This window comes from Mytilus edulis, chromosome 2, assembly GCF_963676685.1.
Source record: "Mytilus edulis chromosome 2, xbMytEdul2.2, whole genome shotgun sequence".
In the NCBI taxonomy this organism is placed as follows: domain Eukaryota; kingdom Metazoa; phylum Mollusca; class Bivalvia; order Mytilida; family Mytilidae; genus Mytilus; species Mytilus edulis.
This window is the reverse complement of record NC_092345.1, coordinates 39011469-39036292: the sequence shown is the minus strand read 5'-3', so window position 1 is coordinate 39036292 and position 24824 is coordinate 39011469. Positions and strand designations below refer to the sequence as shown.

Sequence of the window (24824 nt, the reverse complement as noted above, 5' to 3'; positions counted from 1 at the left end):
AACAGTGTAAAATAATTGGCATTATGATAGTAATTAACTTTGTTATATTATTTAAGGAATGACTACATGTAATATTTTTTCTGTCTACGAAGAAATAACATCAAAAATGTGGTGCACACTTTTTCTTATAATTTAATTTTAAAATCCATTTTAAACCAGAGTAAACCATGAAAAAACGTTGATGATGTCACGATCACATGACAAAATTATGTCTATTAGCTGATAAACATAACAACGTCATCCAATCAGAAGACGGGTTACATCCAAAATTAAATTATTGTTAAATATCAATCACGTTTTTTTTGTGAAATGCAAGGATTAAGAACCCTTGTGAATTGAACCACGGTAGTATCACGACCGTTTAAAAATAGTTATTTGCGATGTGAACTGGCACAACTCTAAATTTCCAAAGGTGGTGACAGTTGAAATGTTAAAATAACTGTGTGGAAATGCAGTTCAACTAAACAGTCCTGGCCGACCTAAGCTGGTATAATATTCAAAATATGACAACGGTAGAGCAATTGCAACAGAGACTGCGTATTTAAACATCCCAAATATATAGTAATTTGATGATAAGAAAAATGAGTAATAAATTTAACTAAGGGTAAGTAATTGAACGTGGCTGCGTATTTACACATCCCTGCCAACTGTAATTAAAACTAGTATAATACAAAAATTCCTGAAAAGTGTAAGAGTACAGTACGGAAGCCGGAGTTACTGGACACAATTGATGGCAGGAAAATTAGTGATGGCAGGGAAAATAAGTGACTCTTCTATGTTTTTTAATTAATGCTCTCTGGGGAAACTGTCCTGAGCTTTCTTATCCAAAATCTTTCCGAGCAAGTCTGTCGGCCTTTGACCAATCCTCGTTGTGTTCTATGATGGTGATTGTAAGTTTTTTTTAGATCAGCTTGGGCGTACCTAGGTGATCTCAAATGACGGGCTTGCAGGTGTAGTCACTACGATGACCATTAATGCGTTGTTGAATGGCTGTTCTGTCTCGCCAACATACTGCATGCCACATCGACACTGAAGAATGTATACAGTATTCTCTATACTACAGACGACAGACACACAAATGACACCCTTTTCTGCCATTGACAGCACACCAACAACACATTCTTTGTACACATGGCAGTAAAAGAAATAAAACTGAAACACAAATTCAAATTTACCGACAGCCCGTCGTACGTGATAGAAAACCAAAGAAAGGGGTAATCTATAGGCCTAATACCTTAGATATCTTCAAACGTTTCTCAGTGGAATCTACTATGTAACCGTCTTTACTAGAGTCAGACTTCCATCTACCATGCTTCTTTAAGCATCTGTCACTAACATCGGCGTTTGCCGCCATTGTGGCCCCACCGGATCTGAATGAATGAAGACCTATGTTTCCCTCTGGACAAATTATTCGAATTCTCTTAAGAATGGACTCTCTAGCCGCCGTGTAACTTAGCTTTTTATCTTTAGTAATAAGCTTGCATGTATTACGAGATCTATAAATAGGCCGAAACAAATAAAAATTTTGCTGGCAAGAATCACTGAAACCTGCTAACCTAGTGTACCTTAAAAACATTGTGTAAGGATAAGCAGATGAATTACCCTTGGAAATCAAGACTTCGGAACTTTGCCTATATTGGTCTGTTTTGCTTTTTTCGATACACAAAATTAAATAAGATTCGTGTACTTTTATTCTTACATACTTTTGATTTTTTAACCCTGTATGCTAACATTCCCATGAAAATTTTAAAATTGTTTGTACGCGCCTTGAACGACAAATTTATGTGACGTATAAAATTTTCTGACGTCAGACACTCAAATCAATAAATGTGTTCGTAGATAGTAGATGTTTTTGTGTTCTGTTAAATTGTTCCTTTTAAAATTGTTAAACGATGATGACTGATGTACCTATATTTTGACTATTTTATTTATTGTGTCTGTTTATTTAACGCATCAATGTAAAAATATCGGAAATTGATGAGACTGTCATTAAAGTGAGAGGGTTAGCGCTATAGAACCAGGTTTAATCCACCATTTTCTACATTTGAAAATGCCTGTACCAAGTCAGGAATATGACAGTTCTTGTCCATTCGTTTTTGATGCGTTTTGTTATTTGATTTTGCCATGTGATTATGGACTTTCCCAATTGATCTTCCTCTATGTTCAGTATTTTTGTCATTTTACTTTTTACATCACAAAAGCGTAACGAACTGATCTCATCATATCTAAGAAATCCTGAAAAACTCAAAATCATTATTGCCAAATCCCTTATGACAAGTAAATCTAAAGAATTTTTAAACATATCACAAAGTTCGATTAAAGTTCCCGGAGTAATTGGATCTTTCTTATTTGTCTTTTTTGGTGCTACTCTTTTAGATGCTTCAAGAATTGATGTTACAAAAGTCTTTGATGTATGATCGTTTAGACCATTTATCTCATGTGCCCATTTTATACCATACACTGCGTTCGAAATAGGGTGACAAGCAGAATTATTGTTCAATAAATGTGTTAAATACAGTGCAACATGAACTGGCTGAGCTGGCAAAGATTTGTGTCCTTGTAAAGTAATGAAACGTTCCCATCGTTTGTAAGAATTAAAATATGATTTAACGGTATTGTCACTTTTAGAGTTTATCAACAGTTCACACATGTTCGGATAAAGCTCGTACATATAACTGCCAACTTCTATACCACTGTTCTGGACGGCCTCCTTCACTGTGTTGTCTAATGTAATCCCTGTTGAAATAAATAACGTCATAAGTATATTGAAAACTAAAATTCTATTCTTAAAGCAATCAATCTAAATGTGAAACACTGTTGTCCGAATACTCCGCACTGCCCTCTGCCTCTTTTAGTCAGATTTTCCCCTTGAAAAAACTTTCTGTCAACTATTAAATCCTTAAAATTTCCAAATCGATCCACCAACATAGGCCAAAATGGTGCCGATGTCCATTCCGGGATGACTAAAGTGCCATTGCATTTTTCTATTCTAATCTTATTAATAACCTTTGGAATCAAACTTGGTGGTGGAACTATCCAATTATTATGTCCACCCCATACTAATGTAAACGAGTCTATCCCAGCAGTCCCGGGGCACCAAAACTTTGAGTTAAAATGCTTGCACTTGGCATTGTAATCATGTACGAACCTATCTATGTCATGTGGAGCCCAAACGTGATTAAGATACAGAAAAATCTCATCTTGTATTTCCCAGTCATCAGAATCTGTTACCCTACTTAAAGTGTCTGCGTACTGGTTTGATTCTCTTGGTAACCAAACCAAGCTCAACTTAATTGCATTCTCTCTGCAAAATTTATCAACGAACAAAGCGTTCTTGTGCAAAACCATCTTCCTACTACCAATATTAAGTATATGTGTGATATTCAGATTATCTGTGAAAACTCTGATAGTCTTACCAGAGAGGACATTGACAAAATTTATCAATAATCTTTTTACAGCCTCGAGCTCTCTACAGGTCGAACTTTCGGCCTGTTCCGCCATTGACCAACTACCAAACATTTCCGAAGGTTCGTCCTCTGAACCAGTGGTAACAAAACCACCGAAACCTATACCAGATGCATCACTGAACACATAATAATCTTGTGGTACATTATAAGTCAACTGACTTAACCGAGATCCTATCTCGTTAAAGCTTTCAACTTTATGTTCCCAAAAAATGCACTCCTCGAATGCGTCCGTACTAACTAGTACTTTGGCGTTCCAACTTGCCCTTTGCAATATACATTGGTACAAATACCTTGTTCTTAAACGTGCCTGATCTCCTAATACAGGCTGCATTGATATGATCTGTCCTACAAGACTTGCAATAAATTTCACCCGGAAAAGCCTAATTCCGTAGTGAAATTGTATCTTGAAAACTTCCAAAATTCTTAAAAGCTTCTCTATTCTTTTTTCTGTAATTCTTATAACCCCTTCTATCATATCCCAATGAAAACCTAACCAGTCTAGACCTTGAATAGGAACCCAATTGCACTTCTCTGATGCGAGAACAAACCCAAATTTCTCCAAATCGGAATGGATTTTTTCACTCGCTAACATAGCCTCTTTCATGTTTTTGCCCCCGCCGAAACCATCGTCTAGATACATGACAATTTTTAGACCCGTACTTCTCCAATATTTTATAACTTCCCTGACTACCTTTGTAAAAATATATCCGCTGGTTGACAACCCAAAAGGTAACACATTATACACATAATATTCATGCTCCCATTTTGTAGTATCTGTTTCAAAAATGCTTATATGATGATATGCGCTTTTTAAATCGTAAGAAAATACAAAATCTCCTTGATCATATAATTGTCTAGCAGTTTTTGCATCTTCATATTTGTGTTTAAATTTAACTACATGTGGATTGATATGTCTTGCATCTAATACTAATCTGAGTTTTGAACCTCTATTATGAGCTACAGTTAGAGGATTAACTACATATGGCTTACGAGACACTTGAGTAATACATCCTTTTTCGAGCAATTTTTCAATCTCGCTCTTAACAAATTCGGGATTGTCTCTTGCTGATTTGTTATTTTGTAATTCAACCATGCATGGAATGGTGCTGAAAGGAATTTTATACCCGTTTGCTATAATATCTAATACAAAATCCGTGGCACCTATTCTCTTCCATTCGCTCAAGCTCTCTTTTAAATGACCTACACCTGTACCGTTATAGTTTACTATAGTAGTAGTATGTGTATTGCTCATTGACTGGACATCACGTGATGTCTGTGTTATTGAATTAACATTCCTCATTGAATAGAGTTCACCCGATGCTAGATCTGTTTTTGGGTGAGTATACATTTCTACTTTATCAATTATACATATAGTAGTATCAATACTTATCTTATGTTTTTGCTCAGCAGCAGACTTTGGACAATTCCTAATCCAGTGCCCGTCCTCATTACAATAGAAACATCTACCGGGTCGTACATCAGACCTGGATCCACCACTAACGTTCACAGGGATCGAATTTGCTGTTTTTGCTGGGGCCTGTTGTGTGTATGGCACGCTCTTGCGGTCTGGGCGTCTTTTTAACTTTTCCTTTTTCAGCTTGCTTTCTGCTCTACTCTGCGCTTTATACATCTTCTTCTCGTCCTCGGAATCGTCAGCGAGTTGGTTGGTAACGTATTCTTCTACCACGCGTCTTCTACCCGCGTCTGAAGAATCGGCAAGTTTGATAAGCTTTTGTCGATTTTTTATCAAGTCCATACCTTCTGAAATTTTTCTTTTTGCACTGTTGATATTGGACTGCGTCAAGTTGTCCGTCTCAAATTCTGCATGTACTTCTCTGATTTTGGCGTACACTTTCTGGTTATGTTTGTGTTGTTCTTCGTTCCCCCTCTTTCGGAATTTATAACTGTCGGTCAGTGATTTGTCCATCCTAGCTATCTGTGTGTCCGACAGCACTTTCTGGTTGTCCTGTATCCTTCTTTGGAACCCTTCTAAACGTGAGTCCAGTAACGTCGTCATACTGTTCAACATCTGGTGCTGTGTGGATTGAACGGCATTCTGTACTTCTGTCTGGATAACTTGCTGTAATTCGGCGTCCATTGGTTTACACGGTCAATACGACGGCTAGAAGTGAAGCTACCACAGAAAAAACACCTTATATATGACCACAACTCAGTCCTCTGATTGGATAGATTTTCTTCGGCCAACCGAAAATTGACGATTCCCATATCGAGAATACAACATTTTCCCGCTATACTGATCGAAACGCGGGAAAATACTAACATTCTGGGTTTTGCAAGTTACATAACAAAATATTGTGTACACAGACCCAGTGGAAACATCCTTTTGATAATGTTACTTTCCAAATTATAGAAGTCAACACCGAGTGGGACACCACGGCGAGAAGGAGAAGAGAAAACTTTTGGATCCACCAACTCCACACTTTAGAACCTGATGGTCTTAACGAAAAAGACGAAAAAAGATACAGGAAAGATAAAGAATAATTTAAAACAAAGCATCGTCCTTTTTATCCCGTAATATTGGCCAATGGACGTTGCTAACTTCAACTACCAATTATGTATTTTTTAAGGTAGCTAAATCCAAGTGCAACATATACATTGAGCTGCAAAATTTTCTTATTTTCAAAGCAGCTAAATTCAAGTGCTCATAGACATTGAGCTGCAAAATTTTCTTATTTTAAAGGCAGTTAAGTGCAACATAGACGTTGAGCTGCAAAAGTTTCTTATCATCTACATCCGATTTCACCTGGATAGATGCACGCTTGATAAAGCTAGTTGGTGTAGCGAAATATTACGTTTATTTTCATCATTTTGTAAATATTTTAAACATTCTTATATTTACATACTAAATAGTGTGTTAAAATTACATTGTTAGGCAATCTATAATTTTATTTGTGTAATTGAATTAATCTCTGTGCTGATTAATCCACACTCCCATAGATTTGTATGTCATGTGCTGCTATTTATAGGCACTTATATATATATATATAATTATTTTCTGTGACTGTATCTAACATTAATTTGTAGGATCCTTTACTATAGATAATTTAGCTGATCTGTAACAATAACATCTTCATGCCTTATATATCATGTACTGCAGTACGCCGCTAGATTAAAACTGACGTGGAAAGGTAACACACGGCCAGCAAAAGCTCTATTTTAAGAGCCCAGGTGGTCGTGTGGTCTAGCGGGACGGCTGCAGTGCAGGCGATTTGGTGTCACGATATCACAGTAGCATGGTTCCGAATCCCGGCGAGGGAAGAACCAAAAATTTGCGAAAGCAAATTTACAGATCTAACATTGTTGGGTTGATGTTTAGACGAGTTATATATATATATATATAGAGAGATTGCCTAACAATGTAATTTTAACACACTATTTAGTATGTAAATATAAGAATGTTTAAAATATTTACAAAATGATGAAAATAAACGCAATATTTCGCTAGACCAACTAGCTTTATCAAGCGTGCATCTATCCAGGTGAAATGTAGATGATCATGTAGATAATTTGTAGGATCCTATATATATCTACATTTCACCTGGATAGATGCACGCTTGATAAAGCTAGTTGGTCTAGCGAAATGATGCGTTTATTTTCATCATTTTGTAAATATTTTAAACATTCTTATATTTACATACTAAATAGTGTGTTAAAATTACATTGTTAGGCAATCTATAATTTTATTTGTGTAATTGAATTAATCTCTGTACTGATTAATCCACACTCCCTTAGATTTGTATGTCATGTGCTGCTATCTATAGGCACTTATATATATATATATATAACTCGGTTGATGTTTAGACGATCTAAAGAAAGCAAATTTACAGATCTAACATTGTTGGGTTGTCAGAGTTGTCACTGGCTGAGACGTACTTAGATACATATATATCTAAATAACAAAAATTATGAAACACACAACCATTGAACATTAGGTTTCAGACTTTGAACAGGTGCAAACAAATGCAGCGGGTTTGAACGTTTTAAAAGGCGCCAACCTTCACCCTACCGTGAAACAATAGTGTAAATCACAATAAGTAAATTTGATCTGTGACACAATGTAAATACGAAATTAATCAAACAGGAGGGTATATGAAAAAAAATTCAAGCAGACAATCATATTAACCTTAACACAATGCCGCCAAATAAAATAACGTACACAGGTAAATAAAAATAATGTTGTAGTTAGATTTGCCCGTATGGTTGTTTTGTTGTACAAAATAAATAATTTTGTTGTTCATAGTACGAGAACAGAAATGAATATTTATCGTCGTACCAAACACTTATCAAAAGTGTTCAATATTTTAGAAAAAAAATATTGAGACAAGATATAACACTGAATAAGTAAACATTAGATAACAAGAATGCATTACAAATAGTATCAACAGGTCAAATTAACACGAACGTATGATTTGAGAGTACTCGTAGTAACTAAAAGCTAGTTAAAAGCCAAATTAATAATAAAAAAATCATAAACCAGATACTATATGTATACAAACAGTTTCATATTCATTCCCTTAAATATTCAATAGAATAGTGATTAGATCATATAGTCATGAAAAAAACCCTGCAATTTAAAAACTATTCTTGAATTAAAAGCTTTGCAAAGTAAGAGTTTCGCATATATTTACCACCCAGACTGTTAAGTGCTGCTTTTTTTTTTTTTTATAAAATGATGCTAATTACAAGCTATCTGTTTATCTGCTAATCTTTAATTTCTACACAAAGTGCATGCAGTCAATGCAAAGACAATTTATAATGACGTTTCATTCATTTCCACAGGTATGCAGATTCGTCTTGTTCGATGCAGAATTAACAGCTTAATCTGATGTTTACGACAGGGGTGATGGTTTCATGATAAAAAATCAGATAAAAGAATCTAATGAAGATAAATCTTTATCACTGAAGAGATGTGTGAGAATCAAAATTTTTGTTTTTACTTTTTGATTACTTTCACGTTAATCATTACTTCGACATTTCAATAAGGGAACTACTAGATGATTTTTTATAAAGGGGGGTGGGGGGAGGGGGGGGGGGTCATATAAATTTTTTCCCTGTATTTTTATTTTTCACTCTTTTCGGAACGGCCATTTTTTTATTAGTTTATCCTGATTTAATTACACTCCATGTAAACAGTGTGCATTTTGTAATGTATACACGTTTTTTTTCTTGAAGTCCGCTTACTTTTTCTTAAGGCTACTACTTTCAGTTAATCAATTGTTGACGGAGGCCTTGGTGGCCAAGTAGTTCTACTACTGTTATCACTAGCCATTCAATACTGAGGTTGTGAGTTCGAACCTCGCATGTGCGGGTGCACTCGACTCTAATCTTAATTAACTAGGATTGTCAGTTTTCCTTTCGAAGGTCGGTGGTCTCTCCGTGCACTCCGTCTACCTCCACTAATAAAAACTGGTCGCCACTAAAAATAGTCCAAAAAGTGGCGCTTAAAAGTGGCGTTAAAACACAAATAATCCATCAATCAATTGTTGACGGAAGACAAATAAAAGCATTTGAGAGTTAAACCCAAAGTTAATTGTGTAAACATAATTATCCATGCATAAGCATGTTCTACAAGAGAAAACAAAATTAATTAGGGATGTTGTGTGAAATTATCTTTGTGTGGCATCCACATTTAGAAGTAATTGCATCTGCAGTTACCAATTACATTTTAATTACGTTAACTATAAAGATTACATTTCACAAGACACACGATGCAAATGAATAATTGTATCAAAAGAATTTCGCTGATATAAAAAACCAAGCCTAGGTGGTAGAGTGGTCTAGCGCGTCGGGTATAGTGCAATGCGATTCGGTGCCAGGATATCTGAGCAGAAGCATGAGTTCGAATCCCGGATATAGGTGAGTTATTTCCTCTTATGCATTTGTAACTGGTAAACCATAAGTGACAGTGACCAACCTGAGATGTCAAGAATTGACCAAAAATTGACAACATATATGATATAGTTTCTACCGGTATGTTTAACAATACAATACGTTTAAGTGATTGTAACAGAGGTAATTCACAGGGTCTTACTTTCGACATCGTACACGAAAATGTAACGCCAGTGTACACATCCAGTGTTGTACCCTATAGGTGCATATAAACCGGTAAGAATTAAGGAGAAAATGTGGGCCAGAGAATATCTTCGATTTACAAGATTTACTTAAATCTGTAAAAGAGTTTAGCCTTTTTAAATGTCGATCTTTCAGTAAAAGGGGGGCTATTAACTAGAACTCCACAAAAACATAGCACTATCATAAGTTTGCACGTATGGACATCTGCTTTCATCAATTTTATGGATATAATGCTAGAAAAATGGACTAATAAAGGGCAAGAGTTCCTGAAATATATGCACAACGTTTGACTAGCTTCATCAAGATGGGATGGCTCAGGTTGGTCCATATTATGGCATATATGCTGAACAATATCGCCTTCGTAAGATGTCCTCACTCGTCTTTTGGCAGAGCTTGACATGGAGCTGTGGGTATTGTACGTCTATACTCCTCAGAGATCTGTTAACTCAGATACTAATCATGCAGTTGGCGGATCAAAAGGGATCAAAGTTTGTCCAAAATATTGTCAATAACGAATCTAAACATGTACAAAGATTCTCAGAACCATACAAGGGTTACAATTTAGGCAGGTGTTCTTATGGCGCAGCATTCAAATTTGAACATGAATGTTTTAGGTGATCTGGAAACAACCCTATTGGAGACTGCAAATACAGGTAATGTTTACCAGTTATACACTTTTTATGATATTCCCCTGTTTGTGTAAATGAAGCAAATAAAATGTTTAAAACGACAAAAGTAAATTTTGAGTTATATCCCATGTTAGAAATTTAGTTTTTCCACTTCGAAATGTATTCTCTTAATAAATTATAGTATACTAGTATCATAGTGGATGCCTTACCTGATTCTACTAAATATATTCCAAAATGCTGATTCCAGATTTTTATGAAACAGTATCGGCATAAAGCTTGAAAGTTTGAAAACCTCCGAGGAACTTAGCACAGAGCATAAGTGATTCCAAGTATAAAACAAAAAACTAGCACTGATCATCAGACTGACAGTGATTGCAAGTATAAAACAATTCTTGCCACTGAGCATCAGTGATTGCAAGTATTAACAAATATGTATAAAACAAATCTGTACATGATTTATATGATATTAAAATAAAGTATTTACACTGTAATGCACTTTAATATTAGATGTGCTACAGAAAGCAATGTATATAGAAATGATGGGACATACGAATCAAAGCGTGCTAACACAAAATAAGTAACGTAAACAGTTTTACAAGATGCACCAGGAAGTTTCCCGACACCCGGAGGACTATTTATTGTTCAACGTCTAGAATATTAAAAGCTGTTGTAACCTGATATTGATAAGAAAGTGAACTCGGTAAGGGTGGTGCCAATAAGTTTCAATGGGGTTTCGGGTGGGGATTTTTTGGCAGTAAGTGGGTATGCCCAATTTATTTGGTGCGATATGGCAAGATGAAAATGGAACATTGTCCTCACATTGTACGCTAGCTTATATTTGGGGTTCTCTTTTGTGTTCACACCCAATTTATTTTTGGTCTTCTTTGAATGTACCAAACGGACCGGTTCCTTAATTGGTCCCAGTTTAGAGCTCAGGTGTTCTTTTTGAATTTTGATAAGCTGCAAATGTAAACTAAAGAGAATATCGATGATCATCTCAACGAGAAAAGCAATCGAGTTGAGATGACCAATGATAATCTGTTTATCGCTATTTTACCTATGACGATTTTGTCAATTTCATGTCCATTTTAATTAGCAACGCCACGTGTCTCCTTAGTTTGTAGTGATAATTTTTCATCAAAAGCGAGGAGCATGATATGAAAAATTATCACAAAAAAAAGATCAAAGGAAAAATGCACAAAATAGCGATAATACATGAGAAATAATTTAAACAAGTCAAGTTAATATTAATAATATATGTATATATGTCGTGTACAAGTTGGAATTTTGTACAGGTTATAATACGTACAAAAATATTGTACATGTTATAACCTGTACAATGCCAAAATACAAGTTATAACATGTACAAAAGTACCTCGTACATGTTATAACATGTACAAAATACTGCTTAAAAATTGTTTTAACCTGTACAAAATTTGAAAATTGTAATAAAGCAGAATATACATGCAAGATTGAAATCTATTAAATAATAAAGGACAATAATCAAAAGCAAAAGAAGAAAATTGACAAATGGCTACTAACGTTTCACCCTGAAAAATGTAAATACATCAAAATATGTAAGAAATCAAATAACACTGACCACTCAACAAATCACAGTCTACTAAACCATACAATAGCAAAGGTTAAAGAGCGAAAACTTAATAAGGCCAACTCCATTTTAGAAGTTCGCAAAAGAACTTTCAAATACTTCGGTACTGAGACATTCATAGCATTGTATAAAACCATGATCAGAACTCATTTGGATTATGCTAGTTCAGTATGGTCTCCATACAAGAAAAACAATATTGATAAAATAAAAGGAGTCCACAGAAGGGTAAAAAAACCCAGCTACCAGGTCTCAATGACACAAGTTATCCAGAGAGACTGAAAAAGAACTAGCCTTACCTTCACTATCATATAGGAGAATATAAGGGGATATGATTGAAACCTTCAAAACATTGTGTATGATACGTGTACTATGATCTACAATGCTGTTAGGCGAGTTATATTTATATTTGTTTTTATAATTAAATTATTTAAACTTTTTAGTTTTATTATATGTATATGCGGTCCTTTTAAAAAAAAATAATGTTATAAGTCTTGAAAAGGACGGCATAAACATATAATAAAACTATCAAGTTGACATACAGTTGGAAAACAAGTTGCCGTACTGTAAATACGTGAACAGTAGCACGATGGGACGGAGGACGACTGACCTCGAAAAATTCTGGTACGAAGTGCACCGTTTTGGAGTATAACACAACATTTTGTATTTATTTGCTACGTATTGGTTTAAAAAGTTAAGCTTTATATATCAGTAAATCGTTTCAGAAGCAATACCCTCACCAAACCGCTAGAAATGAACTAAATTGAACTAAATTAAAGAAATTCTAGACTTGTTAATTTATTTTTTCTTTCCGCTTCGTTAGTACCCAATCCACAGTGGTCATGGTCAAACTTGCTTCATTAGCCATGTTAACATCACTTAAATTAATTCAAGTACCATTGTTTCTGTTTCTAACCCAATGGTTTGTTCATTCTTGTCGGCTGAATCATAACCATTCAATTCAACATCAGTTTTGGTATTTGTGCCAGTAATAATATCAGTCTAAAACATTGTTTTGTCAGTTTCAGTGTCTGTAAAGTTCTCAGACTGTTTCGGTAAAAGGGTCTTCACTATCTGAATTATTGAATACAGTTAAATAGTTTTAATAATTACCTATAACACTTTAAAAAAAAAAGGCTTTTGAAATACACATTTAGTCAATAAACCGGCATTATGCGGCTTCAAATATAGCTTCTAGATCTTTTTCTGTTTGAATACCAGGTCAGAGAATATACCGCATAATGCCGGTTTATTGACTAAATGTGTATTTCAAAAGCTTTTTTTTTTTTTTTTTTTTAAGTATTATAGGTATTTATTAAACTTATTTAACTGGTCATTATCTGTATCAAAAAGGTATCAAACTAACATAAATGGACAATAACAAAAAAATGATGAAAATATTATTAAGGTTAATGTAATAATTTTGTACAAGTTTAAACCATTTTTAAGCAATATTTTGTACATGTTATAACATGTATGAGGTACTTTTGTACATGTTATAACTTGTATTTTTGCATTGTACAAATTATAGCATGTACAATATTTTTGCACATGTTATAACCTGTACAAAATCGCAACTTGTACACGACATATATAGCTCAATTCTATTATTAGTGTTCTCATGTCTTAATGATTTTAATCATTTCCAATATTGTTTAGGGTCTGTATCTCTAAGGGCTGAAAGCTTACTAAATATTTCCTTTTAAATTGATTTTACTTTCTTTTTATTAATTTTTTACATTGTTTATAGTGACCAAGAAAATTATTTCTGAAATTGAGGTTGAAGTATCATCAACACCTTTCCAAGTCTCTATGAGAGTATTAATAACATACTTTAGACAAGACATGAATTGATCATATCTATACTTTTCTTCAAAACCATCAACATTTCCTGATCCTATAGATAAGTTGTTCATATTCAAAATAATAGTGCAAATTCACATACAAGTAGCATGATATGGTTCTAAGAAAGAGAACTCTAAATTTATTGCTTTACCCATCTAAAGCTAACAATTCTTTGGATTATTTCTAGATTTAATATAAAAACAAAAGAAAACAATAAACTTCAAGTTATAAATTGCCTGCATTAAGGGATTATGCAAATGAGTCATGACATAATGTGCTATAGTTCAATTATACTGATATGTGTTCTATAAAAACTTTATTAATCTTTCTTTGAAAAGAAAAATATTCGACTCATAATATATAATTTTTGACTCATATTATTTATCAATAAAGCAATGTTATTGATTTTGATTTTGATTTTAAGGATACATTGTACTAGAACACACCCGTGAAATCGCTGGTCCGTGACTGAATATAGATTAATCGACCAATCTCTCGGTTAGCCGAGTGACGGCCGTGCTTCTGTGCATGATTTTGTTTTACGCATTCATATCGTATAATCGTCAACAAGAAAATTCTCTCGGTCTGTTATGAAGCCGGATTGTCACCTTAGTAAACAATCAAAAAAGGAGCATGGATATTGAGCATATAACATGTACAATTATATAATAGTTTATTTCAATGGCAGGTCCATGCGTATTGCGATTACCGGATTTAAAAGAAAAGGGTCACGCTGAATTCACTGCATACGGAAAACCTATTGGCGAATTGTTGACTGGAAGCAAACAATTAAAAAAAGTAAATATATTCTTAATTTTGACAAATTATAGAATTTTCTTGGGAAAAAAGTATATGTATATATTCATTTTTTTTTAATAAAAACTAGCATTTAGTTATAATAACATATGCATATTTTCTTTTTAATATGAAGTTTCATATGACTTTTAGATAAAATACAACAATCGAAATAAAATGGTTCTAAACAATCATTTCAGATTTTAAGTTTAAAAAAGTAGGCCATGTATATTCTTAACACTTCTTTGTATCATGACAACAATCTGTCTGTCAATACTAAGTGACAGTATCATTAATCGCAATTCTATTTGGGTTATCTTTATAAACATTTAGCTAGTTCTTCGATTTCATTTAAAACAAAATCGAGGTCTTCTTTTTGTATTGCTGGGTTTGAAATAGCTATGCGGAAGAAGTTTGGTAGATCTCCAAGAGGCTGGTAAGTGACCATAATTGTACCCTTTTCCATCATAAGGGCTTTCAAACTCGGTGCAACCTGTAGAAAAAAAGTGAAAAATAAAGAAAAAAAAACAATCATGAATAAAAAAAAAAAAACCTTTATAAACAATTGGTAGAAAGACATGTAATTGAAAATTATGAAATTTGTGAACTTTGCATTTTTGTTATCATAAAATTACATTTGCGAAACATCTTTTCCCAATTTTCTGGCAGAAGTTTTGGACATCTGCATTAGTTAACATATGCATTGGTTTATATTAATTGCAAAAAAGTTCATATTGGACAGGAACATGTGCTCATTCAAACTATCTCTCATGGGTAGTTGGCATCGCAGAGAAACATTTAGAGAAGCAGACCCCCGAGTGAATGATTACCTTTCAACATTTTTTATTTTTAGGTGAACAGAATCTTAGCTTTAAAAAAACAACTAGGTCTATGACTGGTGGACTCTCAAAAGCAAAAATGATTGCGAATGCACGTCGTACAAGTACGAAAGAATCGACTTTTAGCAGAATGAACGGACGATATGGGTGTATTGCCTAGGTCACACATTCACGGATCACCTCGCCGGATCCGCTACGGATTAATGCTCAAGGATAATCCCGGAAATGGAGTTTCCGTAGTCTGATACGGATCATATACGGATGCACAACGGTATGACTACGGGTTTTGACGTTACTACCACGGATAATGAAGGACGGGGTTGATTTTGGCGACATGAGTGATACGGGTTCTTACGGTAAGACACGGTAAAATATGGAAATAACACGGTTTAGTACGCAACGACACGTGTCGTGACGTATGTGCTGCGGATAAACAACGGTTTACTTCGGTATAAGTAAGGGTTAGTACGAATGAGAACGGTCTGAAACGGAATAGTACGAACCGTCATATTTCTATAATTTACTTGTTATTCATCATATCTATATGGCAGTTAATTGAGATTATTTTTCGATATTGTTAAATAAATCATTTATCTGTCCGTCTTTACTATGTGGTGTTATTCGTAATCCCCGGACCAATGATATGTAGCAGTTCTTGAAAAATATTTAGGGCTATTCTTTCAAAGTTCTTAGCTGAATTTTCCGCACACAATTGAGTCATGAGGGGCTCATACTAACCATGGATAGGGAAGTCAGTCCCTAGGCTACCATCTACTCTGCCTCCTGTCACCTCTACGTCTGTCATCAAGTATCTCGACCCTGCCCTATCATTTTGTGCCATAATATCCAATTCCAGCCAATTATTTGCAAGCAGGAGTTGTTGATTATTCGTGTTGGATAATTATTATGTATAATGTATACCTCAACGTCCAGACACAGAATAAGTAGCTATAGGACCCTATAGGTATGAAGTATTTATACAGAAGCTAACCTTATGTCAGTCTGTCGTCCACGTTACAGACTTAATACTGTGGATTCATTATTATTCGTTGGAACAAATATTCGTGGGTTTTGTGGGTTTCGTGGGTACAGGTGAACAACGAATTTTAATGTTCATCGAAAAACAAGTTTCTATAAAGTTTTATCTAGACTTTGGCATAACCTTGACATCAAATATCCACGAAAATTAGAGGTTTCCACAATCCACGAACATTGGTACCAACGAAAATAAAAGAATCAACAGTTTTCCGTATTTTGTCGTGTTGTAAAGTAGTAAACCGTAATAGACTCTTAGAACCCTGGCTGATACCCAGCTATCCGTATTAGAACGTAATAAAAACCAGCCGTTACGTGGCACATTCGTAACAAATCGTATTGTATCCTAACCAATACGTGGTGTAACCGTAATAGTATACGTAGTTCTCCTAAACTAACCGTAGCATCATTTGGGCCTACGAATAAGTACGGATTAATACAGTTTTGATAGGGACTAAAACGGATAAGTACGGTCTTGTAAGGTTTAGTACGGAGTTACTACTGTCGTTTGATCCGTGGTCAAATTTTGCGCATGTTCAAAAATTGTCAAGGATATACAAGTACTACTACGATCTACTACGTATGACTACGACAACAACACGGATATCTACGGACTAATACAGATTGCCACGAATGATGCCGGAAAGTATCCGTAGCTAATCTGGCCTCAAATCTGTGAATGTGTGACCTAGGCATATGGCAAATTGCATATATAGAAACGCATTCCAAAAGAATTGTAAATTTTTAATAATTTGCCGAACACGCACTCACACACGCACGTCCCTCCCCCACACATATCTTTAACTGTAAGTCACATTTCCACTTACCCTGGATGATCATAACGAATTGGTATTAAATTTCAAGTAGAAACTGGCTTCCAAAACGGAATATGTAGCAAAAGTGTTCATGAATTAATATGTTTACAAGATGAAAAGACAGACGGATTATGTACCCTTGTGTTGATTCACTGCTAAACATATGGAAATTTTATAGAAAATCCACATTCTTTTCCCTTGTACTCTCATATTTGGCAATTCGGTGCTAGCCATGAGTTCGTTTAGACAAGTTTATAAATTAAGATATGACTTGAGATAAAACAAATATAAATATGGACCAATTCAAATACATCTTCTAGGGTGTGGTTGACTTTGTTGACTCAGCAAGATTTTGTTTGGAATTTGAAGGTTGTTAAAGACCTTTTGTAAACAAAAAATGCTAGCACATCATAGAAAAAACAAGTGAGTAATCTATGTTCAGAATTTTATAACAAAACTGTCTTTTTTAAAGTCTGTGGATATTCTACAAAACTCTTGTTATATTTGCCACAAAATCACCTTTTTATATTAAACGCAATAAAACAATAAATAAAAGTAGTCCAGTCAATCTAGCATAAATTTGACCCTAACCCAAAAGTAATTGCAACAGAAGATTTTAAAAGTTTTAACCTTTAGCATTATACACCAAATATACACAGAAAAAAATTTCCTTAATATCTAACTTGAGGAAGACTAAAAAAAAATCACAATTTAAAATTCCTATGGAGATTTGCATTGAAAAGGGAGATAACTCTTGCAAAAAAGGCAGAAATATCAATAAAAATTGATACAAAATTATAACTTTACCGCTTCTATTCATCAAAATGTATTGATTTTTTATTTTTTTGCCGTCTTTAGAGTATAACAAACAACTCTAAAGGTGTTTTCATATTTTTTATCTAGCTATAATCTAGATTTTATAATTTATTAGTTGACCATTTATTGAATTTTTCAACATGTCAAGGTAAAGAATCTCAAATTTGATAAAAATAATTAAACATGTATAGTTTTTTTTAGATAAGTAAGTTGCTGAAAAGGTATAATATACAGAAATAAAAAATACCAAATTTTCACATTATTTTTTCAAAACGGTCACAAAGCTTCAAATTTGCAATTTCTTTAATGAAAAATGCACGAAAAAAAAAAAAATACCCATAACACTTCGGTTTTGTACATTTCATGAGCAGAAGATTATATAATTTAGTCAAATGAAAACTTATAACCCCATCAAAGTATCATACTTTACATAAATTTCAAGAAAAACAACCACAAACTGACCAAAAAAGACTCATTTTTGCAAAAGTTATCTCCCCTTCCAATGTTAATTTCCATAGGAAACTAAAAATGCTGATTTTGAGTTTTCCTCATATTAGATTTTATGGGACTTTTTTCTGTGTAAACAAAGGGCATAATGCTATAGATTAGAACTAAAACATTTTCTGTTGCAATTAGTTTGAGGTTTAATCTTAGTTTGACTGGACTATAGTGCTCAAGAAGTTTCCCCTGAGTTTATGTTCAAATTGGTCCATCTGTATTATTTAACATTTTTGCTGTTTTGATATTATTGCAGTTTGACAATTTCGTAATTTCATGGCTACAGAAGGATCATAAACCACGGGCACTTTTTCTATCCATACGAAGTTCGACTATCCATATAAATAGAAGAAAGTGGCCAACGAATTTTATTTTAGGTCACGACAGTCTCCGTTCCGGACGCTTTTTGTACTCTTTATAAATTAATGCAAAAAATCCCTACCTTATATGAATCAATTTAGTGAATATTTTCCGTTAACATTAAACTAATTTTAGATCCCCACAGTGTTCCTCTTTACGGTAATCTAATCATAGTTCACTAAACCATGGCGAAAATTTGAACTACCAACTTTTTAATTTATCTACTTCCGAATGACATCGCAGTGAATTATTTTTTTTCCATTGGGTTTCTCTCCCCTTATTCTTATGAATCTGAATGTGTTTTTTATCTCCAAAATAAAAGATCGATGAAATTCTCTACAGTTACCATATTCATTCGGCATTCTCTAGTATTATCGAGTTCATTCAATTTTTTTTTTGACTTTCTGATTATTTTAATTACAACGATAAACGTATTTATTTCGGCGATGTATCATCTTTAAAAATATATTGATAATGAAAACAATAACCCTGTTATTTTACAGAATGATTTCTTTTTTAAGAAGATGACATTCTGACCGAGACCAGAAGTAGATACATTGAAAAGTTGGTTGTTTAAATTATCGCCATGGTCTAGTGAATTATGATTTATTTAGATTACCGTGCAGAGGAACACTGTAGGGGATATAAAATTAGTTACATGTAAGTGTCAACGGAAAATATTCACTGAATCGATTCATATAAGGTAGGGATTTTTTGCATTTTAAAATTTAAAGGGTACTAAAAGCGTCCGAAACGGAGACTGTCGTGACCTAAAAAAAGTCGTTAGCCACCTTCTTCTATTTATATGGATAGTCGACCTTCGTATGGATGGAAACAAGTGCCTGTGTGATAAACCTCAAGAAGAAATACTAAGAGTGTGAAAATGCATTTTCAACAACAATGAAAAATTGGATATTTTCTATTAACACTTTGATTAATATATTAACAAAAGGCATGCTCAGTAAGAGAAAATAAAAAGATGATGACAAAATAAGGGAAAAAGATAGTTACAAAATATTTGTAAACAGTTTAACTAATGACCTTGTTCAGGTGTGTTTTTCCTTCATCGTGTTCGTCTGTTATGACAATACTCGAAGGTATATACCAGAAACATACATTTGGCCCTTCTATCTGAAAATTAAAAATAGACTATTATTTTAAAAAAAAACCCTGCAGGTTTAAGACGGTAGAATCTAGCCTACGATAACTTACAAATTGTTTTAAGTACGTCAATCATGATCGTGTGTTCTCACACTTACAGAAAATGACATGAGTTATAAGGTTTATAGTTTGTTCAAAGTGGACCACTTAATGATGTGGTATCCATTTATTGGCAAACCTTATACACTAATCGTACATGCGTTTTTATCTTTTTTCTCTTCTCGGATCTTTGCATTTGGCCTTATAGTTTTTGATTAAATTATTTTCCCAGCAAAAAAGACAAGGATACAAAAAAAAAAAGAGCGCATTTTTTGTTTACCCCCAGATTGTACTCAGAATAAAAAACTTGGAGGCTCCTGATTGGATGATGCAGGATGGAATTATGCTTTATTTGAAAGCTTATCAAGTATTGGTTTGAAAATAGTGAGCATTAAATTCATAATTCACAATGTGTAAAAGATATGCTACTTTTGACGATTTAAAACTTGCAGATAGACAACGTTCCTTAAATAAAACAAATATGCTTACAAAAACTCCCGATATTTTTTATATCAATCTCATTTGTTCAGCATTTGAATTTAAACTTAAATTTTCCCCTTTTCATACATTGATCATATTATAACTTATATTTTTATTTTCATTCGAATTAAACTGGAAACAAGTAAGTATGATATAAAATTAAAAACCCGACCATGATATCAATTACGTGTTGCTAACGTTGTGACAAAACGGCTATACAATTTCTCATTAATACGTAGATTTCATGGAAACAACAGATTCATGCCACCAAAATCTACCAGAAGTCGTGGGAATGGTGGTAGCGGTATAGTTGGAATCACAGCGGTCTTACATAGGAATCCTGATCCAGTGAAGATGTCGGATCAACCAATCCAACCGGAATCACACGTATTGCTGATCCATCAAGATCAAATGAAGATAATTTATTGAACAATAGTGGGAATGCTACAGATAAGTTAACAATGGTTGAGTTGTTGGAAATTAGGGAAATGAGGTTCAAATTACATACAGACAAACAAATCCGGAGAGAAGTTATATAACTGATGTGACAATGGCAATGAGCATGGGTAGAACTCAAAACGTAGTATGAACGTCGTCAGGTCGTACTTGGAAAGTGCTGTATTGGCTGCAAGCTGTACATGTGCAGGTTCTGCATTAGGCCGTTGCAATCATGTTGCTGCAGTTCTTCTTTTGGTCGATAAACACTGCAAGGAATATGTGAATGATGCACAAGCATGTGACCAGTAAACCCTGTGAGTGGAAAACGTAGCCACAGGACCCCGTCAGTGAAGCAGCATATACTTCATATCAATCAAAAGAAATAAAACTTTCAGATTTTGATCCCAGGCCAGAGTCAATGAGGAGTGCAAATGATGAGAATCTCAACTGTTTTGTAACAAATCTGAAATATTCTGGCATAAGTAGAGGAAAGAGTTCAATGTGGGAAAGTTTACTGAAAACATCATACCAAGACTATGAAATTTCCAAAGAAAGAGAGGGAATTTTAAGTTGTTTATATATGATAACTAATACAGAATCACAAGCTGAATCTAATGAATGGCATGAACAGTCGAAGGTTTAGGATAACTGCGTTCACAGCCAAACAGGTCAACAATCTGGGAAATCTGTTGAATTATCCTGGTGATGATGTGGTAAACATGAAAAGATTTTAAGCCTTTATTCGTAAGTCAATATGGGGAGTATAGCTCACCAGATATGATGTATGGAGTAGAGAATGAAGACCAGGCAAGGTCAGACTACACCTTCTATATGAAACTGAAAACCCCATACATTGAAGTTGAAAAAACTGGATTTTGGGTTAACAATTTTTGGCCAGAACTAGGATGTATTCCTGATGGACTTGTTACTGATCCAGTAGAGGTTCACAAACATGGTCTCCTGGAAATAAAATGTCTTAAGATATTTAGAGAAGTAGCACCTAAGGACTTGTTTGGGACACTTGATAAAAAATCTCTAAATCTTTCGTTGTAGAAGCGTAATGAGGACGTAATACCTCAGTCCCATTAGGACACGATCGCACTACGATATGTGATAAAAATGCAAATTTTGACGATTGTGGTGCGATCTCACAGTATAGCACGGTCTGTAACAATCTGACTCATGTAGAAAATATTTTTGATGTGTGTCCACTTAGGATGTTTTTTTGCTTGACATTACTTCCATATTAAAATCTCCCATAATAATAGTTTCATTATCTTCAGTGTCAACTTTTACCAACATGGTTTCAAACTTAGTAACTCAGTCAGCATGGCTGTTAGGTGGTCTATATACATAAACTAGTAAAATATGCTTTTGATTATCATTATTAAGTTCTATCCACATTGACTCAATTTCTTGCATTTCCAAATCATTCCTTCGAAGCGTATTTATTTGTTTTGAAGTATAAATTAAAAGCCCACCCCCATATTTATCAATTCTGACTTTTCTATGTAAATTGTACCCTAGAATATTAATCTCTTTATTTTTGACACTATTTTACAAAAATGTTTAACTCAAACATAAAATGTGCGTGTTTGATTTGGATTCCGAAATTAAGTATTGTATTTCAGCAAATTTTGGTAAAATATGGTTTATATTTAAGTGAAAAAGGTTAAGGGATTTATATCGGAATATAAAAGGATTTATCTGTGTATACTTAGAGCATTCTGACTCGTGGTTAAGAAGAAAAATAGCAATACACACATATGATTCAGGTTGGATTGGTCGGTCCAACATTTCTACTGAATCAGAATTCGTATCAGAGTCCCCTCTTTCTCTACCTCTACCCTACCACCACACCCACGACTTCTGGTAGATTTTGGTGGCATGAATGTGTTGTTTCCATGAATTCTGAGAAATAGATGGAATAGATCAGTATTTATATCGAACACGATGTTGACGTTATTACTGAAAGCTACGGTAAAATCGCGGTTTGAACGTGGTATGATCGTAGTATGATCGTGGCACAAGAGCGTGCTATAATCGCAGTAGAAGCGTGGTCAGATCGTGTTGCAATCGGATATGGTCGTAGTGAAACGTGATGAACGTAGTAAGATCGTGATAATGGTAGTGAGGTCGCATAATAAGCGTGGTGAGAACGTGGTAAAAATGTAGCGGGATCGTTGTAGAAGCGTAATGAGGACGTAATACCTCAGTCCCACTAGGCCCCGATCGCACTACGATCTGTGATAAAAATGCAAATTTTGACGATTGTGGTGCTATCGTTTACTAAAATATCGTCATTTGAGCTTGAGGGACCAGCAATAGGTGGAAATTTAGGTTGTATTGGTCGGTCCGACTTCTCAGTTGGATCAGGATTCGCTACTATCAGAGCTCCATCTGCCTCTACTTCTACCTTCAGAAATAGAAAGAATGGAACAGTATTGATATGGAACACGATATAATCGCAGTAGAAGCGTGGTAAGATCGTGTTGGAATCGGATAACTCGTGGTATAGTCGTAGTGAGAACGTGATGAGCGTGGTAAGATCATGATACTCGTAGTAAAAGCGTGGTGAGAACGTTGTAGAAGCGTAATGAGGACGTATTATCATCGTGAAACCAACGAAAATTAACATTTTCATGCCGCTGATACCGCGACCTCACTACGATCTGAATTTTTTTTTAGAGCATGGGGCTGTCAATATTACCGCGGGATTACGACGTTCCTAAGTTTGTACATTACCATTGGCGACGTTGGCGACTTCAGTGACGTCGCCGTGGGCTTTTTGAGTTGTTATTAAAAGTTATGGCTGAACAGACGTGTTTGTTTATATTAGCGAAAATATCATACTTTTAACCTCCACATTTATGGTACCGTGACCAATGGATTTAAGCAAGTATAACCGGAAGAAAAGTGACTTTAGGAACTTTTACAATAATTCGCAAAGTGCTTTATATGAACTCTCGTTTTGAATTAAATATTTATATGAACTCTCGTTTTGAATTAAATATTTATATGAACTCTCGTTTTGAATTGATTATTTATATGAACTCTCGTTTTAAATTGATTATTTCCCATTTTAGTTTCAAGTTGAATATTTCTTGTTTTCAATGTTCCCTTTTCTTAAATATAATGTTTCTTATTTCAAATATCCAAAGTGATTATACATGTAGATTTACTATTTTACAACTTAATCCGATGGCTGTCAAAAGTGTGAGAGATAATACATGTATTTATGTGTGATAATGAAAAAGATTTACAAAAAATATTAGACATTTTAAGTCAATGGTGTAACACTAATGATCTTGTTGTAAATTTAAGCAAGTCAAAAATTGTTCATTTTAGACCCCAGTCAGTACAAAGAACAAAGTTTCAATTTATGTTTAATGATAATAGCATAGATATTGTAGAAAAATATACATATCTGGGACTAGTGTTAAATGAATATTTGAAATATATAGATATGGCAAAAGCTGTTGCTAAGTCTGCCAGTAGGGCATTAGGTTTATTAATTGCCAAAAGTAAAGCTAATGGTGGTTTTGAGTTTTCAATTTTTACAAAACTTTTTGATACACTGGTTATGTCAGTTATTGAATATGGTGCCTCAATATGGGGAGCTAGGGAATTTACATGTATTAATGCAATTAAAAATAGAGCCATGAGATTTTTTATGGGTGTTGGAAAATATACCCCAAATTTATCATTATATGGAGATACGGGCTGGATGCCATGTATAATTAAACAATGGTCATGTATTTTTAGAAATTGGTCAAGATTTTTGAAAATGAATGATACCAGACTTAATAAAAAAGTGTTTTTATGGGCAAATAGAATATGTAACAGTAAAATTAAAAACTGGAATTTTAGAGTTCATAGTAAATTTAGAGAACTTAATATTGAAAATT

General features: G+C 34.0%; 3 protein-coding genes across 3 annotated transcripts in view; all 3 read right to left on the bottom strand.

Annotated features, from left to right (window-relative positions):
* Nucleotides 1-1219: 1219 nt before the first annotated feature.
* On the bottom strand, nucleotides 1220-2758 carry LOC139510844 (uncharacterized). The gene is made up of 2 exons (XM_071297383.1): nucleotides 2185-2758; nucleotides 1220-1464 (listed from the first exon to the last, which is right to left on the bottom strand). Exons 1-2 carry the CDS (start codon nucleotides 2756-2758, stop codon nucleotides 1220-1222), a joined length of 819 nt encoding a protein of 272 aa, XP_071153484.1.
* On the bottom strand, nucleotides 2406-5747 carry LOC139512145 (uncharacterized). The gene has a single exon (XM_071299548.1). It carries the CDS (start codon nucleotides 5563-5565, stop codon nucleotides 2773-2775), a length of 2793 nt encoding a protein of 930 aa, XP_071155649.1. The 5' UTR covers nucleotides 5566-5747; the 3' UTR covers nucleotides 2406-2772.
* Nucleotides 5748-14568: 8821 nt separating this feature from the next.
* Nucleotides 14569-24824, bottom strand: part of LOC139510157 (glutamate decarboxylase 1-like) — a 164704-nt gene continuing 154448 nt past the window's right edge. Inside the window, exons 15-16 of the mRNA XM_071296502.1 lie at nucleotides 19840-19929; nucleotides 14569-14928 (exon numbers count right to left, since the gene is read on the bottom strand). Coding sequence (XP_071152603.1) covers nucleotides 14755-14928; nucleotides 19840-19929 — 264 coding nt within the window. The 3' untranslated portion in view covers nucleotides 14569-14754. The remainder of the gene's footprint in view (nucleotides 14929-19839; nucleotides 19930-24824) is intronic.

Excerpts from the sequence above, each read along its gene's own strand:
- LOC139510844 (XM_071297383.1), bottom strand. The coding sequence starts at position 2,758 with ATGACGTTATTTATTTCAACAGGGATTACATTAGACAACACAGTGAAG. Across the intron at positions 1,465-2,184 it reads ACGCTTTTGTGATGTAAAAA|ATAAAAAGCTAAGTTACACG; the intron begins GTAAAATGACAA and ends TTATTACTAAAG.
- LOC139512145 (XM_071299548.1), bottom strand. The coding sequence starts at position 5,565 with ATGGACGCCGAATTACAGCAAGTTATCCAGACAGAAGTACAGAATGCC.